The sequence below is a fragment of the Euprymna scolopes genome, chromosome 14 (assembly GCF_053919585.1).
Source record: "Euprymna scolopes isolate OS-2025 chromosome 14, ASM5391958v1, whole genome shotgun sequence".
Lineage (NCBI taxonomy): Eukaryota > Metazoa > Mollusca > Cephalopoda > Sepiida > Sepiolidae > Euprymna > Euprymna scolopes.
Genome location: NC_136495.1, coordinates 97,388,590 through 97,413,172, shown reverse-complemented (window position 1 = coordinate 97,413,172; position 24,583 = coordinate 97,388,590). Strand labels below are relative to the sequence as shown.

The 24,583-nt window shown below is 31.2% G+C and overlaps 1 protein-coding gene across 3 annotated transcripts in view; it reads left to right on the top strand.

Moving 5' to 3' along the window:
• Nucleotides 1-19,609, top strand: part of LOC145293188 (zinc finger CCHC domain-containing protein 17-like) — a 129,549-nt gene extending 109,940 nt beyond the window's left edge. For all 3 annotated transcript variants that reach the window (XM_080139681.1, XM_080139680.1, XM_080139682.1), the window contains exon 8: nucleotides 18,569-19,609. In XM_080139681.1, coding sequence (XP_079995807.1) covers nucleotides 18,569-18,661 — 93 coding nt within the window. In that variant the 3' untranslated portion in view covers nucleotides 18,662-19,609. The remainder of the gene's footprint in view (nucleotides 1-18,568) is intronic.
• The last annotated feature ends 4,974 nt before the right edge of the window (nucleotides 19,610-24,583 follow it).

Sequence of the window (24,583 nt, the reverse complement as noted above, 5' to 3'; positions counted from 1 at the left end):
TCTGTTGATGTGTGTACATGAAAAAATGGGCTTTGAAGTTGTTGTGTGTGTTTAGTGTGTTCATTTGCGTTCTATCGACGAACGGGCTTTATCTGTGTTGCCATTATTATCACTGTCACTACTCCTGCTGGTTTCTGGTTTATTCATGTAAATATGGAGGGATATGCAATATAACATGGAGTACATACATTGTCTGCTGCAATCGCATGGCACACTTCATAAGGATTGAGTGTTGATTGTTTTAATTCCTTTTTCAACGTAGCCCAATAAAATATATTTTTTACATACACTTTAATGTTGTCTATTAATTAATCATGGCAAGGGTGAAATAACAGTAACTAAGAGTAGATATACTTAGATGACCATAAAATGTATTGAGTTACAGAAATTAGGAATGCATGAATTATGGAAAATCTACAATAGCATGGTGATTAATGGGAAATCAGCATTTCCTCTCCTATCCAACCACAATATGCTCCTTTGCACAACAACTAATAAGGCTGAGATACTTGCCCAACTCCATAAACCAAACTCCAGCCTCTGTAACATCTCTGCAATGATACATTTCTGTGTTTAATTTACAAGTAACTAGCTGCACTGGTGCCCCCTTAACATAAATATTGCTAACCGACCTGACAATCAACAAAATTCTATGCCTTCTCTTTAGAGGTGTTCAACAGTTTCCACCCCCAATTCTATATTTGTGCCTAAATCTAAATGCAAATTCTATGAACAAAGCTTCTTTCCTAGAACTGTCTGCTTGTGGAACACTGTTCCGCTGGCTACAATATAGTCATCTTCAAGTCCAATGTAAACAAGTTCTTGTTGAGCCACCCCCTTAAATAATCCATTTCTACCACTAACTATTAATACGTTGTTGTATTAGTGATTACCATACACTCATTAATTGTTATCCTCGAGTTTTGGGCCTTGATAAGTGGTAACTCCCATGTTAAAATAAAAAGATGCTAGAGGGCGCCCTACTCTAATATACTAGCCTTGGAAATTCCTTTACTGTTTCTTTGACTCCACCAGCATGCAGAAATTTCAAGGGAAGAGTCTATCGGTCATATGTGTATGCAGTATGATGATGATGTATGGAAGTGAAACCAGGCCAGTGAGTGTTGAGGACATACATTGCATGGAGGGAAATGATATGATGGACGTGTATTGTGAGTGTTAAAAACAAGCTTAGTTCTGATGACCTCATAGGAAAATTAAAATTGGACAGTATAAGAAAATACTTCGATCTTATGGTCATATTGAAAGAGTGGATGAGTGTTCTTCAGTTAGTAGACGTATAACAGTTGAGGTATCAGGTTAAGTTAACAGAGGAAGCCAAAGAAAACATGAGTGGAAATGATAAAAATGAACTTGATGAAAAGAGTGATAAATAAAGACTTAGCCAGAGATAGACCATATTGGAAATCAATTTTGTAAAGTCGTCCAATGCATGCTAGCCTATAAAATGGACGTTAACCTGATGGTGCTGATGAACAGATACCTTTCCTCATAAAATTAGGAAAAGTCTTTGCCTTAATCATCCAACAAAAGTGTAATCAATAGGTAAACAAAGTGCTCTACACAAAACTTGTGTATCAGTTCTTCATAACTGATACATTTTTTTTTTTTACATTAAATGCTTTAGGCAAAGGTGGATCTCTACTTATATATATAAGGCATTTTGTTTGTGTATGTTGTACTATATTGAAGTTGCACTCACCCTAGACTGTTTGAAACAACTTCCCCCTTAACATAAATATTGCTAACTGACCCGACAATCAACAAAATTCTATGCCTTCTCTTTAGAGGTGTTCAACAGTTTCTGCCCCCAATTCTATATTTGTGCCTAGATCTAAATGCAAATTCTATGAACAAAGCTTCTCCTAGAACTGTCTGCTTGTGGAACACTGTTCTGCTGGCCTGTGTTTCAGATGACTACAATATGGTCATCTTCAAGTCCAATGTAAACAAGTTCTTGTTGAGTCACCATATAATCATATGATTTATTAGCTGTACCTCCCCAACAAATTATTGAGATAAAAAAATTAAAAAAAAAACAAATTATTGAGATAAAAAAATAAAAAAATAAATTATCGAGATAAAGAAATAAAAAAAATAAATTATTGAAATAAAAAAATAAATTATAATCATATAGTTTATTAGCTGTATCTACCCAACAAATTATTAAGTAAAAAAATTAAATTAAAATAATTATAACCATATGATTTATTAGCTGAACCAACCCAACAAATCATTGAGTAAAAAAAATTTAAAAACTATAATCATATGACTTATAAGCTGCACCTACCCAACAAATTGAGTAGAAAAAAAAAAAAAAATTCTAATCATATCATTTATTACTTATACCTACCCAATAAATACTTAAGTAAACAAAATTAAATTTAAAACATTATAATCATAAGATTTATTAGCTGTAATCATCAAGTAAAAAAAAGTAAAATTATAATCATAGGATTTATTAGCAGTACCTACCCAACAAATCATTGAGTAAAAAAAAAATTAATAAAATTATAGTCATATGATCTATTGGGTTTTGCCTCCCTTACAAATCATTGAGTAAAAAAAAAAAAATTAATAAAATTATAGTCATATGATCTATTGGGTTTTGCCTCCCTTACAAATCATTGAGTAAAAAAAAAAAAATTAATAAAATTATAGTCATATGATCTATTGGGTTTTGCCTCCCTTACAAATCATTGAGTAAAAAAAAAATTAATAAAATTATAGTCATATGATCTATTGGGTTTTGCCTCCCTTACAAATCATTGAGTAAAAAAAAAATTAAATTAAAAAAAATTATAGTCATATGATCTATTGGGTTTTGCCTCCCTTACAAATCATTGAGTAAAAAAAAAATTAATCAAATTATAGTCATATGATGTATTGGGTTTGGCCTCCCTTACAAATTATTGAGTAAAAAAAAAAATTAATAAAATTATAGTCATATGATCTATTGGGTTTTGCCTCCCTTACAAATCATTGAGTAAAAAAAAAATTAAATTAAAAAAAATTATAGTCATATGATTTATTAGTTCTATGAAACCCGCCGGTACGTCGCGTCACCCAGTAGGCCCTTCTTCAGTGCGTTGGTGGAATCGTCTTTGCTGCAATGTCCACAAAGCCGGATCTTCTGTGATCGTCTAGAGATTATGTCTTCGGAGATACCGGGTGCTCGTTGACGGAAGCAGTTTCATAAGTAAAAAAAAATAATAATGAAAACATCAGCACATCAGCAAATCGAAGAATTTTGAATAAACAAAGACTCCGGAGATTGGGTTATATAGAATGTATTAAAAGAAAACCATAAAAGAAATATATACAAACATATGTACAGTTTGGAGTATGAATTTGCAAGCAAGCATTTAAACTTCTAAGTGGGGCTTCCCCTTGCTGGAATTCACAGGTCTATTAATTTAACCCTTTTTTAGTTATCAGGCAATAGGCGAGGGGGAGAGAGAGGAGAGGTGAGGTGGCTTGACTCTCGGACTCACTCTGTTTTGCTCCGAGTTCCCAGACTCTTTCTTCTAATTCTCTTCTGTTTTGCTCTGACTCTCTTGGTCTTTATATAGTAGAGAACTGGGCGGGGCAGCAATTCCCTATTCCTTCCCGACCAATCAGAGTGCTCGATAACCAAATAATCTGATTCTCTCTCATTGGATAATTTGACTGGTGACAGAAATTGGCCACCTCCCACAATCCAAGAATAATTCTAACTCCTCCCCGATCAATCAAAAACGCCCGATGGAAAATAACCAGTTTTCTCTCATTGGATAATTTCCAAACTGCGTAATACGCGATAACCGCGTAATTAAGAAAACTGCGTCCAAAAAAAAATGCTTCGTTAATTCTGCCCTTAGATGTGACACGTGTCATTATCAAAGGAAATGAACAATTTATTATTCTGTTAACATCTCGACAAAATATGTTATTGAAAATTGTCAGGTGGCAAAAATCTCTTGATCTATATTTCAGAACTGTGATTCGGTTTGAGAATGGAAACAGTTGAGAATGTTATTTTGGGTTCAAAGGGTTTTATCAGAGTCATACCAAATCATTTAATATTTGATTCGACAAACATTCTTTGAAGCCGACAAATGCGTGTGTGAAATTGTAATTCCTACGAAATTATTTATCCTTGTGTTGACTTGTCACAAATATATTTTGTGACGCCAACAAATACGTGTGTGTGTGTGTGTGTGTGTGTGTGTGTGTAGTTTTTAGTTCAAAGCAAAAAGCATAATCTACCTTTTTGTTGTTTCTAGCTGACACATGAATTGTGTCCTTGAATTTGTCAACAACAAACGTCGGCGCATCCTTTGAACCTGACCATGCGTCTGTGCCACTTCAAATCAGAGAAAAAATATCAACAATCAAATTATGCTTTGAAGAAAGAAAGAAAGAAAATACTTTGGCAGAATTGAAGCCAGCAAAGTTCTTTTCTTTTCCGACGTCGGCCCGGGACAAAAAATATTAACATATATCTTTTAGTTAACCGGTGTTGCCCGGAATAAGATCTTAACATCTATCTTTCAATTACCCGATATTGCCCGGGATAAAATATTAACGTTAAATAAAAGCGTCACATCGACCCTAATGGTCTGACGCTGCCTCTCTTTGGTGTTACAGTTCTACCTACCTTACAAAAATTAGAATCATATGATTTATTAGCTGTACCTACCCAGAAAATCATTGCGTAAAAAAAAAAAATTAATTAAAATAATTATAACCATATTATCTATTAGCTGTACCTTCCCAGAAAATCATTGCGTAAAAAAAAAAAAATTAATTAAAATAATTATAACCATATTATCTATTAGCTGTACCTACCCAGCAAATCATTGAGTAAAAAAAAAAAAAAATTAAATTTAAATAATTATAACCATATGATTTATCAGCTGTACCTACCCAAGAGATCATTGAGTAAAAAAAAAAATAAATTAAAAAAGTTTAGTCACATGATTTATTAGTTGTATCTACTCAGCGTTACCGGGGAGTAAAATGACTTGTTTATGGAAATTAATTTGGCTGACTTTGATTTTGTAATCACATAAATCTTCCCAGATTTAACCTCTGTCGATAACCACTGCAAATGATTTCTCATAAATCAAAACGTGGATTCCGTGAACAAAGCTTCTTTCTTAGAACTGCACGCTTGTGGAACTCTGTTCCGTCTGCCTGCTTCCCACCGGACTACAACTTGGATGTCTTCAAGTCCAATGTTAACAAATTCCTAATGAACTGCCCCCTTAAGTAAACACTTCATCAAATCTCCACACTAACGTAATGTACTTGCAATAACCCTCATCCCTGAGTGGCTTCCGGGCCTTGATAAGTGGTGATCACTGTGTAAAAAAAAAAAAAAGAATTTAGGTAACTATAATAATAATAATAATAATAATAATCCATATTATTTGGCTCGATTGGACTACTGTTCTCATCTTGAGTGTTATTTTCACAAAATTTCAGTCGATGTAACCTTTAACCTTGATCAGATGTATCTTGTTGAACTCTGGAATGGTCCTGCAAGGATTCATAGTGCAGTTGTTAGAGTACTTAGAAAAATTAATTGTAAAAGTGATATTCTCTTGAAGGTTGAACGCTCAATTCTCAGTATGGGTGACCAAGAAATACAATTGTGAATTACTTAGGACCTCTATCCAGTCATGGCTGATGGAATGAGAGCATGCTACTCTCATGAAGTAAATAAAGGGGTCTGTTCAAAGTTCTGTCTAGATTCCCAAGTTCGACAGAAACATTTCCAAGTTTGACAAGATACACATGAACAAGGTTGGAGATTATATTGACCAAAACGTTGTGAAAATGACACTCAAGAGAATGGTAGTTTGAAAAATCCAAATGATACAAATAACCAATCCTCATTTCAAAAATTCAGATAAATAATAATAATAATAATAATAATAATAATAATAATAATATCATTATCTACAGATGTGCATTTCATCATCTACATGGCTCTTCAGTGTAGCAAGATTCAATCTGGCACCTTTATCATTAGGCTACAGAATCAAACAAGTTCAGTTTTGGCAACAAAACAAAGAAAAAAGTGCTCAATTATAATATAGATACTTTTAATCCTGAATCTGATATTTTTAGGCACAAATAATTTTTTCTTTCAAATAATCCATCTTTTATATTGAATCTCTAATTATCTTTGATGTATGAACTTTGGAGTTTCTTTTTTAGACTGTGCTAAGATATTGGTCAATGAATGTTTGAACTTTAAACTGATAAACTGCCAAATTATTTTTGTTATAATCTTGTTAAATATTTTTTTACTTTTCACAACCATGAAATTACTGTTCTATTATCTCTACTCACAAAAATATACAACTAGAGCAAGCATATTTTTACTAGTATATATGACAAATACATACTACATTGTCCCCTCCCCTCATAAGAAGGTGATGCCTAGGAGGATGATGTCATGATAACAAAATAGATACTACATTACCTTTCCAACTTCAAAAAAGAAGAGGTAATGCCTGGGAGGATGGTATCATGATGAACGAACATATACTACACACCTACACTCCCATTCAAAAAAAAAAAATGGAGGCAATGCTTGGGAGGATGATTTCGTGACAACAGAACAGATATTACAACATATACTATACTACATTTTCTTTCCCTTAATTGAGCATCAAAAGATAGTAATAGTATAGGTTCGGCTTCAGATTCAAACTCTCCATTGGTAATAATATTATGAAGACTAGCAGGACCTGTGGAAATTCCATAGCATCATTTTTCATATGTAATAAATTCTTAGATATGGTACTAATTATATCAATAATTTTTCATCATTTGCAACTCTCCATTTCGCACACCTTACTAAAATAATAACTTTGATATATTGTATAGGCTGATTAATTCATTACAAACATACATATCAATTAACTTACATTTCATAATTTTTAATTCTTGGATATGTTACTAATTTCGACAATATTTTTTAAAAATATTTTTAAGCAACATTATTGCCCAACCTTACTAGAATAATAACTTTGATATATTTGCTGGGCTGCTTATTTCATTTCAAACAAACCAATCAATTAATCTCCATTTCATCATTTTTCATAATTCTTGGATATGTTACTAATTTCGACAATCATTTTTCATAATTTGTACCCACATTATCCCCACCCCTTAATAAAATAATAACTTTGATATATTGTCTGGATTTATTATTTCATTACAAACACACTAATGCATGAAATCACATTTCATCATTTTTCTTAATTCTTGGATATGTTACTTATTTCAACAATCATTTTTCATAATTTCAACTCATATTTTCGCACCTCCCCCTTTACTAAATAATAACTTTGATTTATTGTCTAGGCTGATTATTTTATTTCAAACACGCCAATCAATTAACTCGCATTTCATCATTTTTTTATAATTCTTGGATATGTTACTAATTTCAACAATCATTTTTCATAAGTTAAACACACCTTATAGCTCCCCTCTTATTAAAATAATAACTTTGATATATTGCCTGGGCTGATTTTTTCATTACACACTAATCAATTAACTCACATTTCATCATTTTTCATAATTCTTAGATATGTTACTAATTTCAACAATCATTTTTATCATTTAAACCGACACCATCACCCCTTCCCCTTACTAAAATAATAACTTTGATATATTGTCTGGTCTGATTATTTTATTGCAAACACATTATTGCATTGAATCACATATTATCATTTTTCATAATTCTTGGATATATTACTAATTTCGACAATCATGTTTCATAATTAAAACCATCCTTATCGCCCTCTCTTACTAACATAATAACTTTGATATATTGTCTGGACTGATTATTTTATTATATCAATAAACTCGCTCTTCATCATTTTTTATAATTCTTGGATATGTTACTAATTTCAGCCATAATTTTTTGTAATCAAAACAATCCCTATCGCCCTCTCTTACTAAAATAATAACTTTGATATATTGTCTGGGCTTATTATTTCATTACAAACACACCAATCAATCAACTAACATTTCATCATTTTTCGTAATTCTTGGATATGTTACTAATTTTGACAATAATTTTTCATAATTTTAGCTCTCCTTATTGCCTTTCTCCTTACTTAAATAATAATATTGGTGTATTGTCTGGACTGATTATTTTATTATAAACACACTGATCAGTTAACTCACATTTCACTATTTTTCGTTATTTTTGGATATCTTACTAACTCAACAATATTTTTTTATAATGTAAACCATCCTCATCGCCCTCTCTTACTAAAACATAACTTTGATATATTCTGGGCCGATTATTTCATAAAAAGCACAACTATTTATTAATTTACATTTCATTATTCTTGGATATGTTACTAATTTCGACAATCACTTTTTATATTTTTTGCTCACATTAATAACCCCACACTACTAAAATAATATTTTCCGGGCTCATTATTTAATTTCAAACACACTAATCAATTAACTCACATTTCGTCATTTTTCATAATTCTTGGATATGTTACTAATTTCGACAATCATTTTTCATCATTTAAACCCACATCATCGCTCCCTTACTAAAATAATAACTTTGATGTATTGTCTGGTCTGATTATTTCATTGCAAACACACTAATTCTTTAAATCACATATCATTTTTCATGATTCTTGGATATGTTACTAATTTCGACAATAATTTCCCATAAATTTAACACGCCTTATAGCCTCCTCCTTCTTACTAAAATAATAACTTTGATATATTTGCTGGGCTGCTTATTTCATTACATTAATTATAATTAACAACCCGCTGGGCTGCTTATTTCATTACAAACACATCAATCAAATAACTTATATTTTATCATTTTACATAATTCTTGGATATGTTACTAATTTCGGCAATCATTTTTTATAATTAAAAACCCACATTATGCCCCTCTCCTGCTAATACAAGAACTTTGGTATATTGTCTGGGCTTATTATTTCATTACAAACACACCAATCAAATAACTCACATTTCATCATTTTTCATAATTCTTGGATATCTTACTAATTTCGACAATAATTTTCATAACTTAAACCCACTATGTCGCTCCCCCTTACTTAAATAATAACTTTGACAACGGGAATGGCTGAAAAAGTTTACGCTTTAAACATTACTTTATTTCATGTATATTTTTAACAGTGGGGTGCGGGATATGAAGTAGTCCCGGAAATGGCTCAAACAGTTTACTATTTAGACATTACATTATTTCATGTATATTTTTAGCAGTGGGTTGGGGGATATGAAGTCAGTTCCGGAAATGGCTGAAACAGTTTACGATTAAAACATTACTTTATTTCATGTACATTTTTTTAACAGTGGGGTGGCGGATATGAAGTCAGACCCGGGATTAAATGTGATAAGCGCAAATATATACTAGCAAAAAGCGTCGCCCAGTATTGAATGAGATAAGTGGAAAACATATAGTAGCAGAATACCCAGCGTCGCCCAGGATCGAATTAGATAGGTGAAAGATATATATTAGCAGAATATGCGGCGTCACCCGGGATTGGATAAGATAGGTGGAACATATATACTATGATTGATGTGTTTGTAATTAAATATTCATAAATATTTAACATTTTGGGTGAGAAGTATTTTTTTAAAAAGTTCCTTACTCCTTCAACACACACACCATGTCGAAGCAAACAAGTCAGAAGTTATGTTTCTGAATTTTTGAGACAAGAATTGATTATTTGGATTCTTCAGACTACTGTTCTCATCTTTTTGGTTGATATAACTCCGACCTTCTTTAGGTGTATCTTCTTGAACTTTGGAATCTTTCTGTTGAGCTTGGGAATCTGCACAAAATTTTGAACGGAATTCTTTATTTAATCCACAGGAGGTGTCATGCTCTCATTCCGTCAGCCATGACTGGGTAAAAATCCTAAGTAATTTGCCATTATATTTTGAGTGTCACCAACATTGATGATTAAACCTTCAACCTCCAGAAGAGTGTAACTTACAACTGAATTTTACCAAGTAGTTTGAAATTCTATGCAGATTCTTGAGCTTGACAGGCTCTCGTCTTGGGAAGGCTCCATGTTTTGACAAGCTTCTGGGGTTGACCTTTACTCCTGATCTGAAATAGAACATATACATTAAATCCATTGCCAAGATCGCTGGAAAAATGGTAGGATCCTTCTACCACTCCAGTAGATATCTCATTCTGATGCAATTCTTTATCTATACAAAAGCCGGGTACATCCAATGATGGAGTACTGTTGCCACATCTGGGCAGGAGGTGCTAGAAGCAACTTATCCTGCCTTGACAGAGTTCAAAATAGATTTCATAGCTTAGTGGGGGATCCCTTTTCTCTTCCCTGCAACCTCTACCTCTTTCCCACAGAAAAGACGTTGCGAGCCTACCTCTGCTTTATCGTTATTTTCATGGCAAGTGCTCGTCTAAGCTTCAATCTATGGTTCCCCCTTCGCCAAACTTTCACGAAAAACACTCATCTAGCCAAAACCACTATCAATAATTTTTCCCACTCTTTATCTGTGCCTAAACCTAAACGTAGATCCCATGAAAAAAGCTTCTTTCTTAGAACTGCACGCCTGTGGAACTATCTTCCAACATAAACAAGTTCTTGATGGACCGTCCCTCTAAGTAATCCAATTTACAAAATTTCCATTACTTACGATTACTACGCTATAATCTCATTGACTAATGTACACCCATTAATCTTATCCTCCGGTGGCCTCCGGGCCTTGATGAGTGGTGACTCCTATGTAAAAAAAAAAAAAAAAGAAAGACTCACGAGTTCAACAAGATACACCTGAAGAAGGTAGGTTACAAAAATGTTGTGAAAATAACACTCAAGATGAGAACAGTAGTCATAAGAATTCAAATAATATGAAGTAATTGGTTATTTCATCCTCTCACATTAATTTCATTACAAAATTAAATTCCACTATGATGCATCTCTTCTCTTTCTTAAACAAGTCCGGCATTTTATTATTTTGTTAACTTATAAAAGAAAAACTCCCTTCCCACTCCCATACCACAATCAAACAAACAACTTAGTGAATACTCCCCCCCCCCCCCGTTCCAATAACTTTTTTAAAAATTCATTAATATAATAGATAAAAACTACATTTGAGTGGAAAATGTCTTTCTGGTGATTTCCATTCCATATCTCAACCTTGCCCACAAAAATTGCTGAAACCAAGAATTGCAACCTTCAGAAGCAATTTACTTCTAGAAGTTGCAATTCTTGGTTTTGGCAATTTTTGTGGGCAAGGTTGAAATCTGGGTTCTGCTAGTTTTTATACCAATAGTGTTTTGCTGTGTTAATTTTTCAATAAAAAAAAAACCCAAAAAACTATTCCTTGTATACTTAGATGAATCATTCTTTAATCAAAGTCCATTTTTTTAATCGTTTGGATTTTGACGTACATGTTTAGTTTATACTTAAATGTTTATATTAGTTTCTTTAAAATGTATAAATAACGGTTTTAAATTTAGAATTTGTTCAATTATTTCATTTTGATATGGAACTGTGTAATATTGTGTTTAAATTCTATTAAATCTATTGTGTTTAATTATGCACTAATACTTTTGGGAATGTATGAACACACACACACACACACACAGCCTAGCTTTGGTAAAGGCCGTCTTTGTGTATAGTTAAGAACCAACATTTGAATATGAATTGGGGTTTAAAAATTTTAGAAAAGGAGGAAAGGTGAAAGAACTCAATGACATACGTGTACAGCATTTCATCATTCATGCACACCTATATACACACTAACAAGAAAAATGGTAACACACAGACATACACAATGCCACGCTGCCCAATACACTATAAACATATTACCTTGTAACTAATATTCACTCAACACAAACATGTGTTGAACTGTGAACATTTACTAGCATGAAAGTAACTTTTCTATCATTATTTCTTATATAAAAAGGTTTGCTTGTAAAATTTCATATTTCTACATTTTTCATTCATAAAGCAGGGCAATTTTTATTTTATCCTAATTAAGAGCGCCCCTTTTTAGGGAAGCTGAATTTTCCCATTATTAAAAACCAACCTTTGTATCTGACTTGCAGGAAGACAAGTAAATAGAAACTACAGAGTATATGGTGAAAATGAAAAATAGTTAACAGTCGGGAAATCCCCACCCCTCATGGCTTATAACAACCAAACGCAGTAGAATTTAATTATCTGCCGACCTGAATACATTTAGCATGCTAAAGGTTTTATTTCAAATTTTTTAAACTGTTTTTACGACACATGGGAATAGTCACTTGTCACTAAACTGTAGGAGGTTTCATTCTTGAAAAATTATCTCAAAAATCTATTCCTACGACTAACCCTAAGTTAAAAAGGGGCTTTCAACTCAACTTAGTGGTGTGAATAATAATTTTTTATAACTTTTCAGAGATTAAGATCCTACTCCTCTTGAGTTAATTTTTTTTTTTTTTGCTTGTGTGTAAAAATCACTTTGAATGAAATAATATTTTTAAATAATAAAATTTAAAGACTGTTGTATACAGGTCAGTAGATAAATAAATTTTACTGTGTTTAGTATAAGTTATTTCTTCTTATTGCTGTTGTTGTTTTTACAATTTTTTGACTGTTAACTATTTTGCACTTATACCAAGTGTTTTTCTTTAGATTTCTTATAATGGTTAAAATCAAAGGTGGTTTGTCTTAGTAGCATCCATTTATGTCTCCATTCCACTACCTGGAGGTCATTTTCTAAGAATTCAGCCATTGCCTTGGTTATTTGTATGTTTATTTGTTTGCACCTGTTGGTGGTAGGTAAGATGATAGATATGAGTGCATTCGATGTGCGGTTCTTTTAATTTTTATTATATATGTGAAGGGCTTCTTAATACACACGGGCTTGAATAAAGTACGGTTATGAAAACTCAAGACACATGGTCGAATCGTTTTTCAAGCGCAGGAAGTGGATATGATATACCAGGTCATGTGGATGGAAGATTACTCAAAGGTAATTGTAATTATAAAGAAGCAAAGAATAAAATGAGTGCAATGTACATATGAAAAAAGTATTTGATTGGATTTAGTTTGGAAAAATTATGCATATAGTGTATAGTTTGGAAATTAAAAAAATGTAAGGTATAAAGGTCAATAAATGAGGGTTAAGTGTATATAATATGTATAAAGAATAATTATTTAAAAAATAATTTGTTATAAGAGGAGTCATGAGAATGATTTTAAAAAGTACATTATAAAAAACTAGCAAGACCCATGCACCGGCATTGCCTGGTAGAAGTATATCACAAAAACAGAACACATTTGGTAAAGGACAACCCTCGAAAACAAATTAAACTATGATTGTTGGGGGGGAGGGGGGAGCACTGCCAGACCTGGAAAATCTGGTTACTGGCGATTAATGTTGGTTTCGGGCGATTTCTTGCATGTCCTGGCGTTCATTGGCTGCCTTTGCAATTGGAACTTGTTGGCAACTATGATCAGTGTCAGCCTCCATTAGAATGCTCCAAACTGAACTGAAATCGTCTGTATTCAACTGGCGGTCACTGGCAGACATGAAATCGACTGTGGTTATTGTCACTTCTTGACATGAGTGACCACTGGCGGCCACATTGCATGCTTTCAAATAATAGGCACTGTTGTCTATTATGTTCATTGCTCATTTAAGGTGGTTACTGTCACTTAATGTAAGAGGATGGAGAATAATACTAATACTATTGACAATAACAACAACAATGATGATGATGATAATAATAATAATAACACTACAATATTTTTTAGTAAATTGTCATGTGAAAGTACCAAATAATCCTAAAAATCTTTGTCTGTTTTCGATAGGTGCAAAAAAAAAAAAGGAACTGTTTTTTCTATTTAGTAAGAAAAAAAATGAAGATACAGTAATTTTATAAATTATTAGTTGAATAGTTACGAAAATTAGTAACCTTAAGGCAAATCAGAAGCATAGGCAAGCGAAAATATGATGGCAGCAGTGTCAAGTGAAATCATTTAAAATGTTACTGATTAACTGCATAATTTAATTTTATTTTTGAAAAATAGAAGATAATGCTTTTTTCAATAGTTAGATTTTGTCATAATCGCATACAAATCTTAAAATCAACCTTATTATTATTATTATTATTATTATTAAAAGATAATTATGAAAGAAAAAAAAATCAATTTGAACCAACAAAATACCTGCAAGTATATGGAAAATATTGCTGAAGTGGTAAAAGTAAGGATTAGCACTGTATTGTTTAGAAAGCCATTCTGTGGTACTTGTGATATACAAATTTTAATCTACGGATGACCAACAGAGTATATAGTATGTCTCAAAATATAACTTCATATGATACAAATATATTTATGGTCCCCGGATAACTTGTCCTTGGAAAATTTGTACCGGGGGAAAACTCATCCATTTCTGTTAGGTGGGAAACCGGTCCATTATTGAATAAATATCAATTGAAAATGCATTTTATGACAGTTCTTGAAGGAGATATTGTTTTTAAAGGTGACTATGCATCCTCATAATATTTTTTAAAATTAGTTTTACTTGTTTACTCTTGTTAAAAAATTAAACTTGATCATGGAGTCACAGAGTCAAGACACGAAAACGAAACCATATATTTATTTAAAAAAATATTTTAGTTTTAACACTTTTTGTATAATTACGAAACAAAAAAAAAAAAAAAGAAAACACTTACGTATTATCCAAGAAAGCAAATATTTTATTAAGAAGAATGAATTTAGTTTAAACAATTCTTGTGTTATTACGAAACATTATTATGTATTATCAAATATTAAATTATTATTTAAAATAATTTATTAAATTATTATGTTAGTGTTAAAACTAAATTAAGTATTTTAAATAAAATATTTTTATTTGATAATATAATAATTTTTTTTTGGTTTAAAATCATTTGGAGGGCACTTCTGCAGTATATGGACAGCGGCTATTGTTAGGGGGGTGATAACTCCAATTTCTTCTTGGTTAAATAACGCGGCAAATAAGTAACAAACAAGAATTTTTTTCCGAACAGAAAAATATTTGAAAACCAAAACATTTATTGTATAAAAATGTATCAATATATCAAGAATGAGAGTTCAATAGAAACGTTGTTTTAATTTGGATAAAATAAAATCTGCATCAAGTGCGCTTGAAACCAAACCACAATGTAATATTTGGAAAATAAACAAATATTTTACTTGTTTGAAATTTAGCACAAATACAGGGTGACCCAAAAAACGGGCCCCAACTCTAATTAGGCTCCGTTTCTTAGTGTTTTGTCCGAATGAAATAAAACTTTGGTCATAGCTAGTTTATTATATTCAAAACATCACATCAAAACACTAGGGTCTTTGGCCTTTTTTTTCTCCGTTCTACAGCATATGTTCTAGATGGCCTCCATTTAGCTTTTGTTTGTTTTTGGGTCACCCTGTATTCTCACGTTACCTACGCACAGTTCAAACATTTCAAAATACAACCACCAGATACAACGCACGGCTCTATACAGACTTCTTTCTCAAAATTTACAACATGGCAAGGAAGAAGAAAAAGAAAAAAAGAAAACAACACACTGAAGATGGCGTCTACCTCCGAAATATATTTGTGATAAATTTCAAAAAAGTAAAATATTTGTTTATTTTCCTAATATTATGTTGTGATTTGGCTTTCAAGCGCACTTGATGCATATTTTATTTTATTCAAATTAAAAAATGTTTCTATTGAACTTTCATTCTTGACGTTATTCTCGCGTTACCAATGCACAGTTCAAACATTTCAAAATACAACCGCCAGATACAACGTGCGACTCTATACAAACAAATTTCTTTCTCCAAATTTACAACATGGCAAGGAAGGAAAAAAAGAAGAAAAAAAATTGTAAAAACATTTATTTAAGTCTGCATAAGAAAATATTATTTAAATAAAACAATTTTGTAATGAAAGCAACATTGGATGTTTATCAAGTAAAATTTTTTTTTTTCTTTTCAAACAAATAAATAATTTAAATGAAACGTTCTTTTAATTAAAGCAACTTTGAAGGGTCAACAACAAATTAATAATTTAAATGTTTTTTTACCAAGAAGCATCACCTGGCGACAGTTTAGTGAAACGCACCAAGAAAAGATGGCCACCATCCGCATACTGCAGAAGTACCTTTTGTTGTTTTGTGAACACAAAAAGTGTTAAACTAAATTAATTTTTCTAAATAAAATATTTTTCTTTTTGTTTTGTAATAACACAAGAAGTGTTAAAAACTAAAGTAATTGTTTTAATAAATATATGGTTTCGTTTTTCATGTCTTCCATTCAGTTTCGTTACACAATCAATCATATCCACTTTCGGTAGCTTGATATTTTTTTCGAGCAGTGATCTTGGAAATTACTTAAAAAATATACAAATTTATTTTCTTTTGGAAGGGAGAGGGACTTGTTTTAAAACTATATCTATCTCAGTATTTTCTTTAATTTTCTATTTTTGAGCGATTATCGAAACTCCTAAGATGTGATCCGTTCATATTCGACATTTTTTGTTCAAAAGTAACACACAACATTTTTTTTAGCTAAATAAACTCTTTAAAATAAGTTGAACCACTAAAAACTTACAAAGCTAGGTAGAAAACTAACACTTAGAAAAATCAATTTTATTTGTTTAAAACAACAGTAAACAAAAATATTTTTTAAAAATATTATGGGATGTGTATTCTCTTTTAAAAAAATATCTTCAAAAACTGTCATAAAATGTGTTTCAATCGATATTTATTCAATAATGGACCAGTTTTTCTACCTAGCAAAAATGGATGGGTTTTCCGTACACCATGCTAGGCATATAAAATCAACAGTAGGTTCTTTGATATGACAGAGATGAATTCGAAATGAATGTTTCTGTTTAAAACACAATTTCACAATGAACTTTTTCATTTTAAACTTAAATTCATGCCATTGTCACCACACAACAAATTCAAGTTATCACTGCAGTAATGACAGGCATATAAAATCAAGAGCATGTTTGAAATAAATGTTTTTATTTAGAGCACAATTGAAGCATGATACTCCTGCGTTTTGAGCCATTATATATAAAATAATTTTATTAAAATCAACAGTAGGTTCTCTACAGGGCAATGTAGACTACAATGTATTGTGGATTGTCATTGCGAGAGGCATGTGGAGCTTCTTCCAGGTGCATCATGATGGGTCCTCAACTAGAGCTGGCAATCAATCGATTTGATTGAAAAATGGGCTATTTCACTGATTTTGATGACAGTAAAAATATGAGAGTGTGAAACATTTGTTGATCACTGATCATCATTCAATCCTGTGCAACATCGAGTCATCCTACTAATATATATATATATATATATATATATATAATACATATGAAATATCTTTGAAAGCCAAATTACAATGCAATATTATGAAAAATAAACAAATATTTGTTTGAAATTAATATTTCGGAGTTTTTTTGTTTTTTTTTTACAAAGGCATCACCACATTATCAAGGCCCAGAGGCCACTCAAGGATAAGGGTTAAAGAGTGTACAGTAGAAATTGGTCAATATAGTAATAATTAGTAATGAAAATTTGGTAAATTTGATAACTTATATGGAACGGCTCATCAAGAACTTATTAACTTTAGACTTGAACACAACCATATTGTAGTCAGCCGGAAAGCAGGAAAACGGAAGACAATTCCACAGGCGTGCAGTTCTAAGAAAGAAGCTTTGTTCATGGAATCTACGTTTAGGTTTAGGTACAGATAAAGAGTGGGGGAAATTATTGATAGTGTTTACAGCTAGACGAGTGTTTCTTGTGAAAGTTATACGCCTTGTACAGCATTGTATACATTTTTTTCTTTTTCTTTCTTTTTTGCTATGATGTTCAATTGAAGAAAAAAAAATCAGTTAATAAAAAGTCTGCGCGTTGTCCGTCTTCAGTGTTATTTTGAAATACCAGAAGAATGCATTGGCTAACGTGGTATTAAAATTAGGGTTGTGAATTCTGTGATAGAAGCGTTGAATCAACTGAGTTTTTTTTTTCTTCAACTTAACATCATGGCAAAAAAGAAAGGGGGAGGGAAAAAAAAAAAGAAAATTTGTTTATTTTTCATAATATTGCATTGTAATTTGACTTTCAAACATATCTCATAGGTATTTTATTTTAAAATTTAATCAATGCTTTTATCACGGAATTCACAACCCTGACTTATATATATGAATGTGGTGGGGTGTACATATATATGTATGTAGGTGTATATGTGTGTATTTATAAGTGTATTAAGTAAATATAATGTTGTTTTATGAGGGGAAAATTTGTGGACATTTGATAACTTTTCTTAGATTGGTATAATGGTGAAGTCTGTCATGCATTTATGTACATGTGTAAAAACAACCCAAAACTTCAGCATTAAATGATTCTAAAAGGGTTGATATACCATAAAATAAAACAACCAATGTTCAAGTACATATCTGAATTGATCTTTATTTTTCATTTATGTTTCATAAAAAATAATATTTTTTCTTTTTCTTTTTTTCTTGTGATTTTCAGACTCGTAAAAAATCTAAGTCTAAAAGTAAGAAACGATCTCATCATTCTTCATCCCAAAGGAGCAGCAGTGACAGCAGTTCTTCATCTGATTAACAATGAATACACAAATTGAAAATAAAACTACAACACTCTGAAGATGAATTTTAATTTATGTAAAATAAAACAAAATAGGAAAATACTGCTGAATAAATAAGTGATTCAATATGTTGATTAATACAGGCAACTGTTTCCAAAACAATATAGTGTCAACAAAATGAAGAAGACAGATTTTCATAATTTATATTGAGAGAAATTTTTTTAATGGTTATTATGTGGACACAGTGGTTCATTCCTTCGCCAAGTCATACCAATGACTTAAAAATGGAACTTGATATCCCCTTGGTAAACACTTGGGATTATAAGAGAAGGATCAAGGGAAAGTGGAGTAATGGCATCACGTTATGGAGAAGTTTAAATAACAAGTCTGACTCTTATTTTATTTTGTGTGTTTGAAAGTCAACAAGATATCAATGGCTGGTTTAGTCTAGTCATGTATGGAGGGCTAAGCATTGGGTTAGATATGATGTAAAATCGATTGGAATTGTAATTTTCAACAGTGAAGAAAAGATAATTGAAAATATATATATATTAAAGAGAAGTCAGTCTTTTTCTTGAAGACTATCATTTTCATCTTACAAAATTAATATTTGATTCTGAGTAGAAGTCAAGAATGGTAATATATTGAAACTGTTGGGGGACTGAAATGGGAGAGCTACATTGATCTATGCTATGATTTAGTGATGAGATGATTCAAAAAATTTTCCCGATTCTGATACAATTACTGATTTTGTCCTAAATTTCTGATTCCCGATTCCGATTCTTTTAAAAAATTATGAATATTCAATTAGAGATTTATTGTTTTTTGTAAATTTTAAAATTATTACATAAACCCTGCTAATTTCCATGTATGTTTTTTCTTTCTTAAATGTGTTCCTTGTAATTGATTGAAATTTGTAAAACAACAAAAGATTTATTTTGATTTTAAAACAAAGCCAGATTGTATCAGTTGTTTGTTATTATGCTACATGCTACTTGAAAGTTTTCATAAACAGTTGGAAATAATCGACGATTGAAAGGCAAAATGAGAAAACAATGTAAGAACAAAATATTTAACAACACCCCCTCCCACTGTTACGAACGAATTTCTAAATAATAATGTTACTATTTAAAAGAACATTTTTAACATGGAGAGGGCATGGGCTTTATTAACTATTCAGTGCCTTCTCTCTATGAATGAAGTGAAAATTTTATTTTGATTATAAAAAATTGGTGGGTTATCAAATTGATTTGCTTTGCTGTAAAAAAACAAAAACAAAAACGAGATACATAATAATAATAATCATAATAATAAATTTGTAGATTAACACTCTCAGCTAAATCCCCTTTCCAAAATGAAATATGTTTCTATAGGTGATTACATGTGGAACCCTTAAAAACTTGACCAAAAGAAAAACAATCATTTTAGCATTTAGAGTGGAAGATCAGTTTCAAACATAAATTTAACTTAAAATAACCATAATTTCTGGGCCATTCTAATTCTTTATGGATGTAAACTATATTGTTTTCCACTAACTTAAGTTCGATTGGCAACGTCGTAAAAACATGCGTAATTTCTTAAAAAGTAGATATCCCACCCAAATAAACACACATAATTTATCTCTAATAGAAAAAATGTTTTGTTTTTGGGTAACTGTCCTAACACACTAGAATGTTCCGGAAAAAGATGTTTATTTTATGTTAAATTATGTGTGAAACTGATTCTGCACTTTAAATTCCTAAATAAATCATTTTATATTTATTTTTTATGATTATGAGTGTTTATAGGTAGGGTTTTTTAATGTTTAACAGTTAGGGTTAAATACTGTATTCTCATGAAATTATCAGTGTTTTTTCTTCCATTTCCATTTTTTCACCAATCGCAATTATAACTTTTTGTTGCTAAAAGAAAAATTCGATTCTCCATTTTTTTTAAGCCATTGCATATAAACAATCTGAAAAACAGTTTTGCATATATATTTAACGTAAAATGATCACCTTTTTCGAACCAGACAGTGTTTTAAGAACATGTAAAGGATTTTGTTTGTTTTTAATTTGGGCCATGTTCATTTTCCTGTAGTATAAAATATGTCATTGTCAAAAGTTATAAAAGACACAACCTCTTCCTACTACTAACACAAAATCCGGGTATAAGGCGATTACTTGTGGTTTTATGATTATGCTGATTGGGCTTTGGGGTCAGTGGTAAAAAATTTAGTTAATTGCTTTAATCAATTAGAATGGCTCAGAATTTTACATTAAATTCATAAATTTAGGAAAATTGGGCAACGGAAAACTTGGCCAGCTAAGAAAAAAAAAGGCAATTATTGAATAAATATCAATTGAAAATAAATTTTAGAACAGTTCTTGTGGGAGATATTATTTTAATAAGAGGGCCCCCAAACCTCCATCCCTCACCCCAATTAAAAAAAAATATTAATATACTAATTGTTCTGTTTTGTGTTTTCAAACTCAGGAATTTTTCTGTTGAACTTGAGAGTCTGTACAGACTTTCGATCAGAGGTTACATCGATCGAAACATTAAAAAAAATGCAGTATCTGTTCTGATGCTACACTTCACCTATTCTCTCCTTATTCATAGAAAGAGAACTCCTTCTAGACTGAGGCAATTTTTATTTTTGTTCTGACCCAGAGTGCCCCTTTTTTGGAGCTGGATATTCCCCACATCAAAAAAACGACTTTGTGCCTAACTTTACTCTCTAGGGGAGGCAAGGAACACTCAATGTGAGAACAGCAGTATGAAGCATGTTCATAACTTATAAAAATCGATTTTATTTGGTTTTAAAGAACCCTTAAAATTTTAAGATTTTTTTAAATATAATTTTGGGGAAGAGGTAGCCAATTTTTTATTAGACTCTTGAACTGTTGAGCTATTTTCAATGATATTAATTCAATAATTGCCCTAAATTTATATGTGCTACTAACCCTCCATCCTAAAATCTAAAATAATTCTGTTTTTAGTAGGTTCACAAATATGGCTCCAAAATGTAGATTATCATCGGGGGGGGGGGGGCACTTTTAAATGTAGATATAATTTCTTTTTTAATTTGACAAACTTGTAAATGTTTTCCCTTTATGTATTTTATCCAAGACTTTGATAAATTTATTGTGAGATATTCATGTATATTTTTGACAAAGCAGAGTTCCAAGAAAATAAAACTAGCCCTTTCCTTTGAAGCATCATCTAGATATTTGGAAGTAGATGCAAAAAATACTGCATCTGGCATTGTAGGAATAACTAGGTCTAAGCCTAAGTAAATGACACAGGCAGAATCAAAGAAAAGATGATGCTAAAAGTTTTTCATACGGAAGTATGAAAATTCACAAATTCATTTCAAACTCAATTCAAAGCTATTCCTTGTCAATGCTGAATGAGAGAGCAGACAAAAACTTACTGGACAAAATCCAACTGGAAAAAAGCATAAACCCATAAAATAAATAAATTAAAAATTAAAAGCAACACTTTTTATAGTCTATTTTTTATTTAATTGTCGGAATTTATCCTGCTTCCAGATAAATTCGACGCTAAAGTAACAAAGCTGAAAAAAAAAAGCATGAAACAAAAGAGGGGAGGGGGCAAAGAATAAAATATAAATGTCTTGCTTTGAAACGAAGAAGAAACTCTATTTACAATAAGTTGCAAATTTTTCCCTTTGCGGGCATTAAACTTAAGAAACGCCAAGGTAACATATTATGAAAAAAGTAACATGTAATGAAAAAAATAACAACACTGGTTCTTATAAGATGTCATGTGTATCCATTAATGAATACAATAATAAAATACAAAATGGTATCTCCTAATCACACTCGCATATGAAATTAATTTTAGGAGCGTACTCACAATTGAAAGCCTGTCAGGCACGTGCCTTTTTCTTTTTTTTGTTTAAAGCTCTTTTAGAATTTTCTTTCCCTCCATGTTCGCGTTCAAACCGTAAACACACAGATGAATTTCAGGAGCAAGTCCTCGTCGCTTGTCCGGATAGGAAATTCCAAAATTCCTTGTCACGTAAAAAGGTATTTTCTTTAATTTCATTCCTCCTAAAATACGTGCAGAACCGTAGTCACATAAATAGTTTCCAGAAGTACGTCTCGTCACGTAACCGGGTATTAATTTCTTGCTGGGTTTTCTTCTTTGAAGGAGGCTCATCAAAATTCCATTTTCAGCGCCGGGCAATGAACACATTCACTCTCCACGTCAGCAGCATTTCAAAAGAGGAGGAAATAAATACGCGCTGGGCTCGTGACGTCATTACAGAGCTAGCATTTCTCTTTTCTCCAAATTAAAGGGAGTTTCGTACAAACCCAAAATATACGAAACTAAAAATCATAAAGGATACAAAATACAAAAAATCATATATAAGAACCAGATAAACAATAATAAATGTAAACAGGCGGGATGCACCATTATTGGTACAAAAAAAAAAAATCCAACATAATTAGCAATAATGCTTATTTTTCTTGACAGAATATTTTTTTTTATTTAAACAGTTATTTCGATACCTTGTAAATAAACTGTATTCTTCTAGAGGTTACCTAGCAAATTTTCACAAAGTTTTGTTTTGTTTATTTTACGCAAATAAAAAAAATTACAACTTATTTGGATGTTATTATGATCTATAGTTTAGTTTTACTAATAGTTTAAAAACAATAAAGATTTATCATCAGTCCAAGCAATGGAAAATTAAGTTTAAAAAATATTGAAAGAATCGATTTTGGAATTGGAAATTAGGCACAAATTTTTCTGATATGGATTCCAATACCTCCTAAAGTTCTGATTTTTCTGATTCTGATTAATCGTTCCAACACTAATATATATATATATATATATATATATATATATATACTACCAGGACCTGTGTATCAACATTGCACAGTGGAAGTATGCCTCCCACCCTACCTGTTAAAAATCAAAAACAAGCTATGGTTGTTTGTGGAAGCCACTGCTGTCCCAGTATAATAGTGGGCACTAGCACCTGAATGTACGGAGATGGAGTACTGACGCATTTAATATATATATATTTATATATTGAAGAGTTTAGCTTCTAAATAATCAAGTATATTTTTTTAATGATTTGTTCCAAAAAAAAAAAAATTTACGGCATATTATTAAAGGAAATATGTAACGCAGGTACAATTATTGGCAAAAAATAAGTTTAGTTTATTTTGTTTGATAAATTTCTGTATTTATCCTTTTGCATAATAAACAAAAACGCATGTTTGGGAGCTAACTTCTTCAATTTAGTTGGCAAAAAATAAGTTTGTTTTAGTTTGTTCACTAAATTTCTATATTTATCTTTCGGCAATAAAAAAACACAACATTTTTGTTGAAAACGATGACATCAGCGTTTATTTTAAGTTTTCAGGAAAAATCCTAATAAAAAGTCACAAATATGTGGCAGCTAAACTCCTCATCTGTAATACATAGATTGGAAAACATCACCAGTGGACATGCAGTGTGTTTTGTGTTTTAAAAGAAATCAGTTTTCTTTGATGTTTTGATGAAGGCGTAGTCAGCGACAAAGACGGCAGCGTTTTATTTTATGTTATTAGTAAAAATCTAATTATGAAAGCTGCAAATATTTGAGAGCTCAATATTTAAATACATAAGTAATGCGTCATTTTCAAACATCACCAATGTACATGCAGTGTATTTAATGTTGATGTTTTAACTAAATCTTCATTGTCATAAATATTAGTCTTAGTGACACCATATTTTTATGTTATTAAGCACTTTTTTATGAAGCAAATAACTGGATTCCAGAATATGAGAATTTTCAGACCTAATCCAATCAGAATAGGTGGAATTTGGGGAGGGAGAATCTAGTATTTATGAATCAGAAATAGGAAAGATTATGTTATCTCTCTAGATATATGTCAGTTACAATCGGTGTCAACAAAGTATCTGTGGAACATATAGAA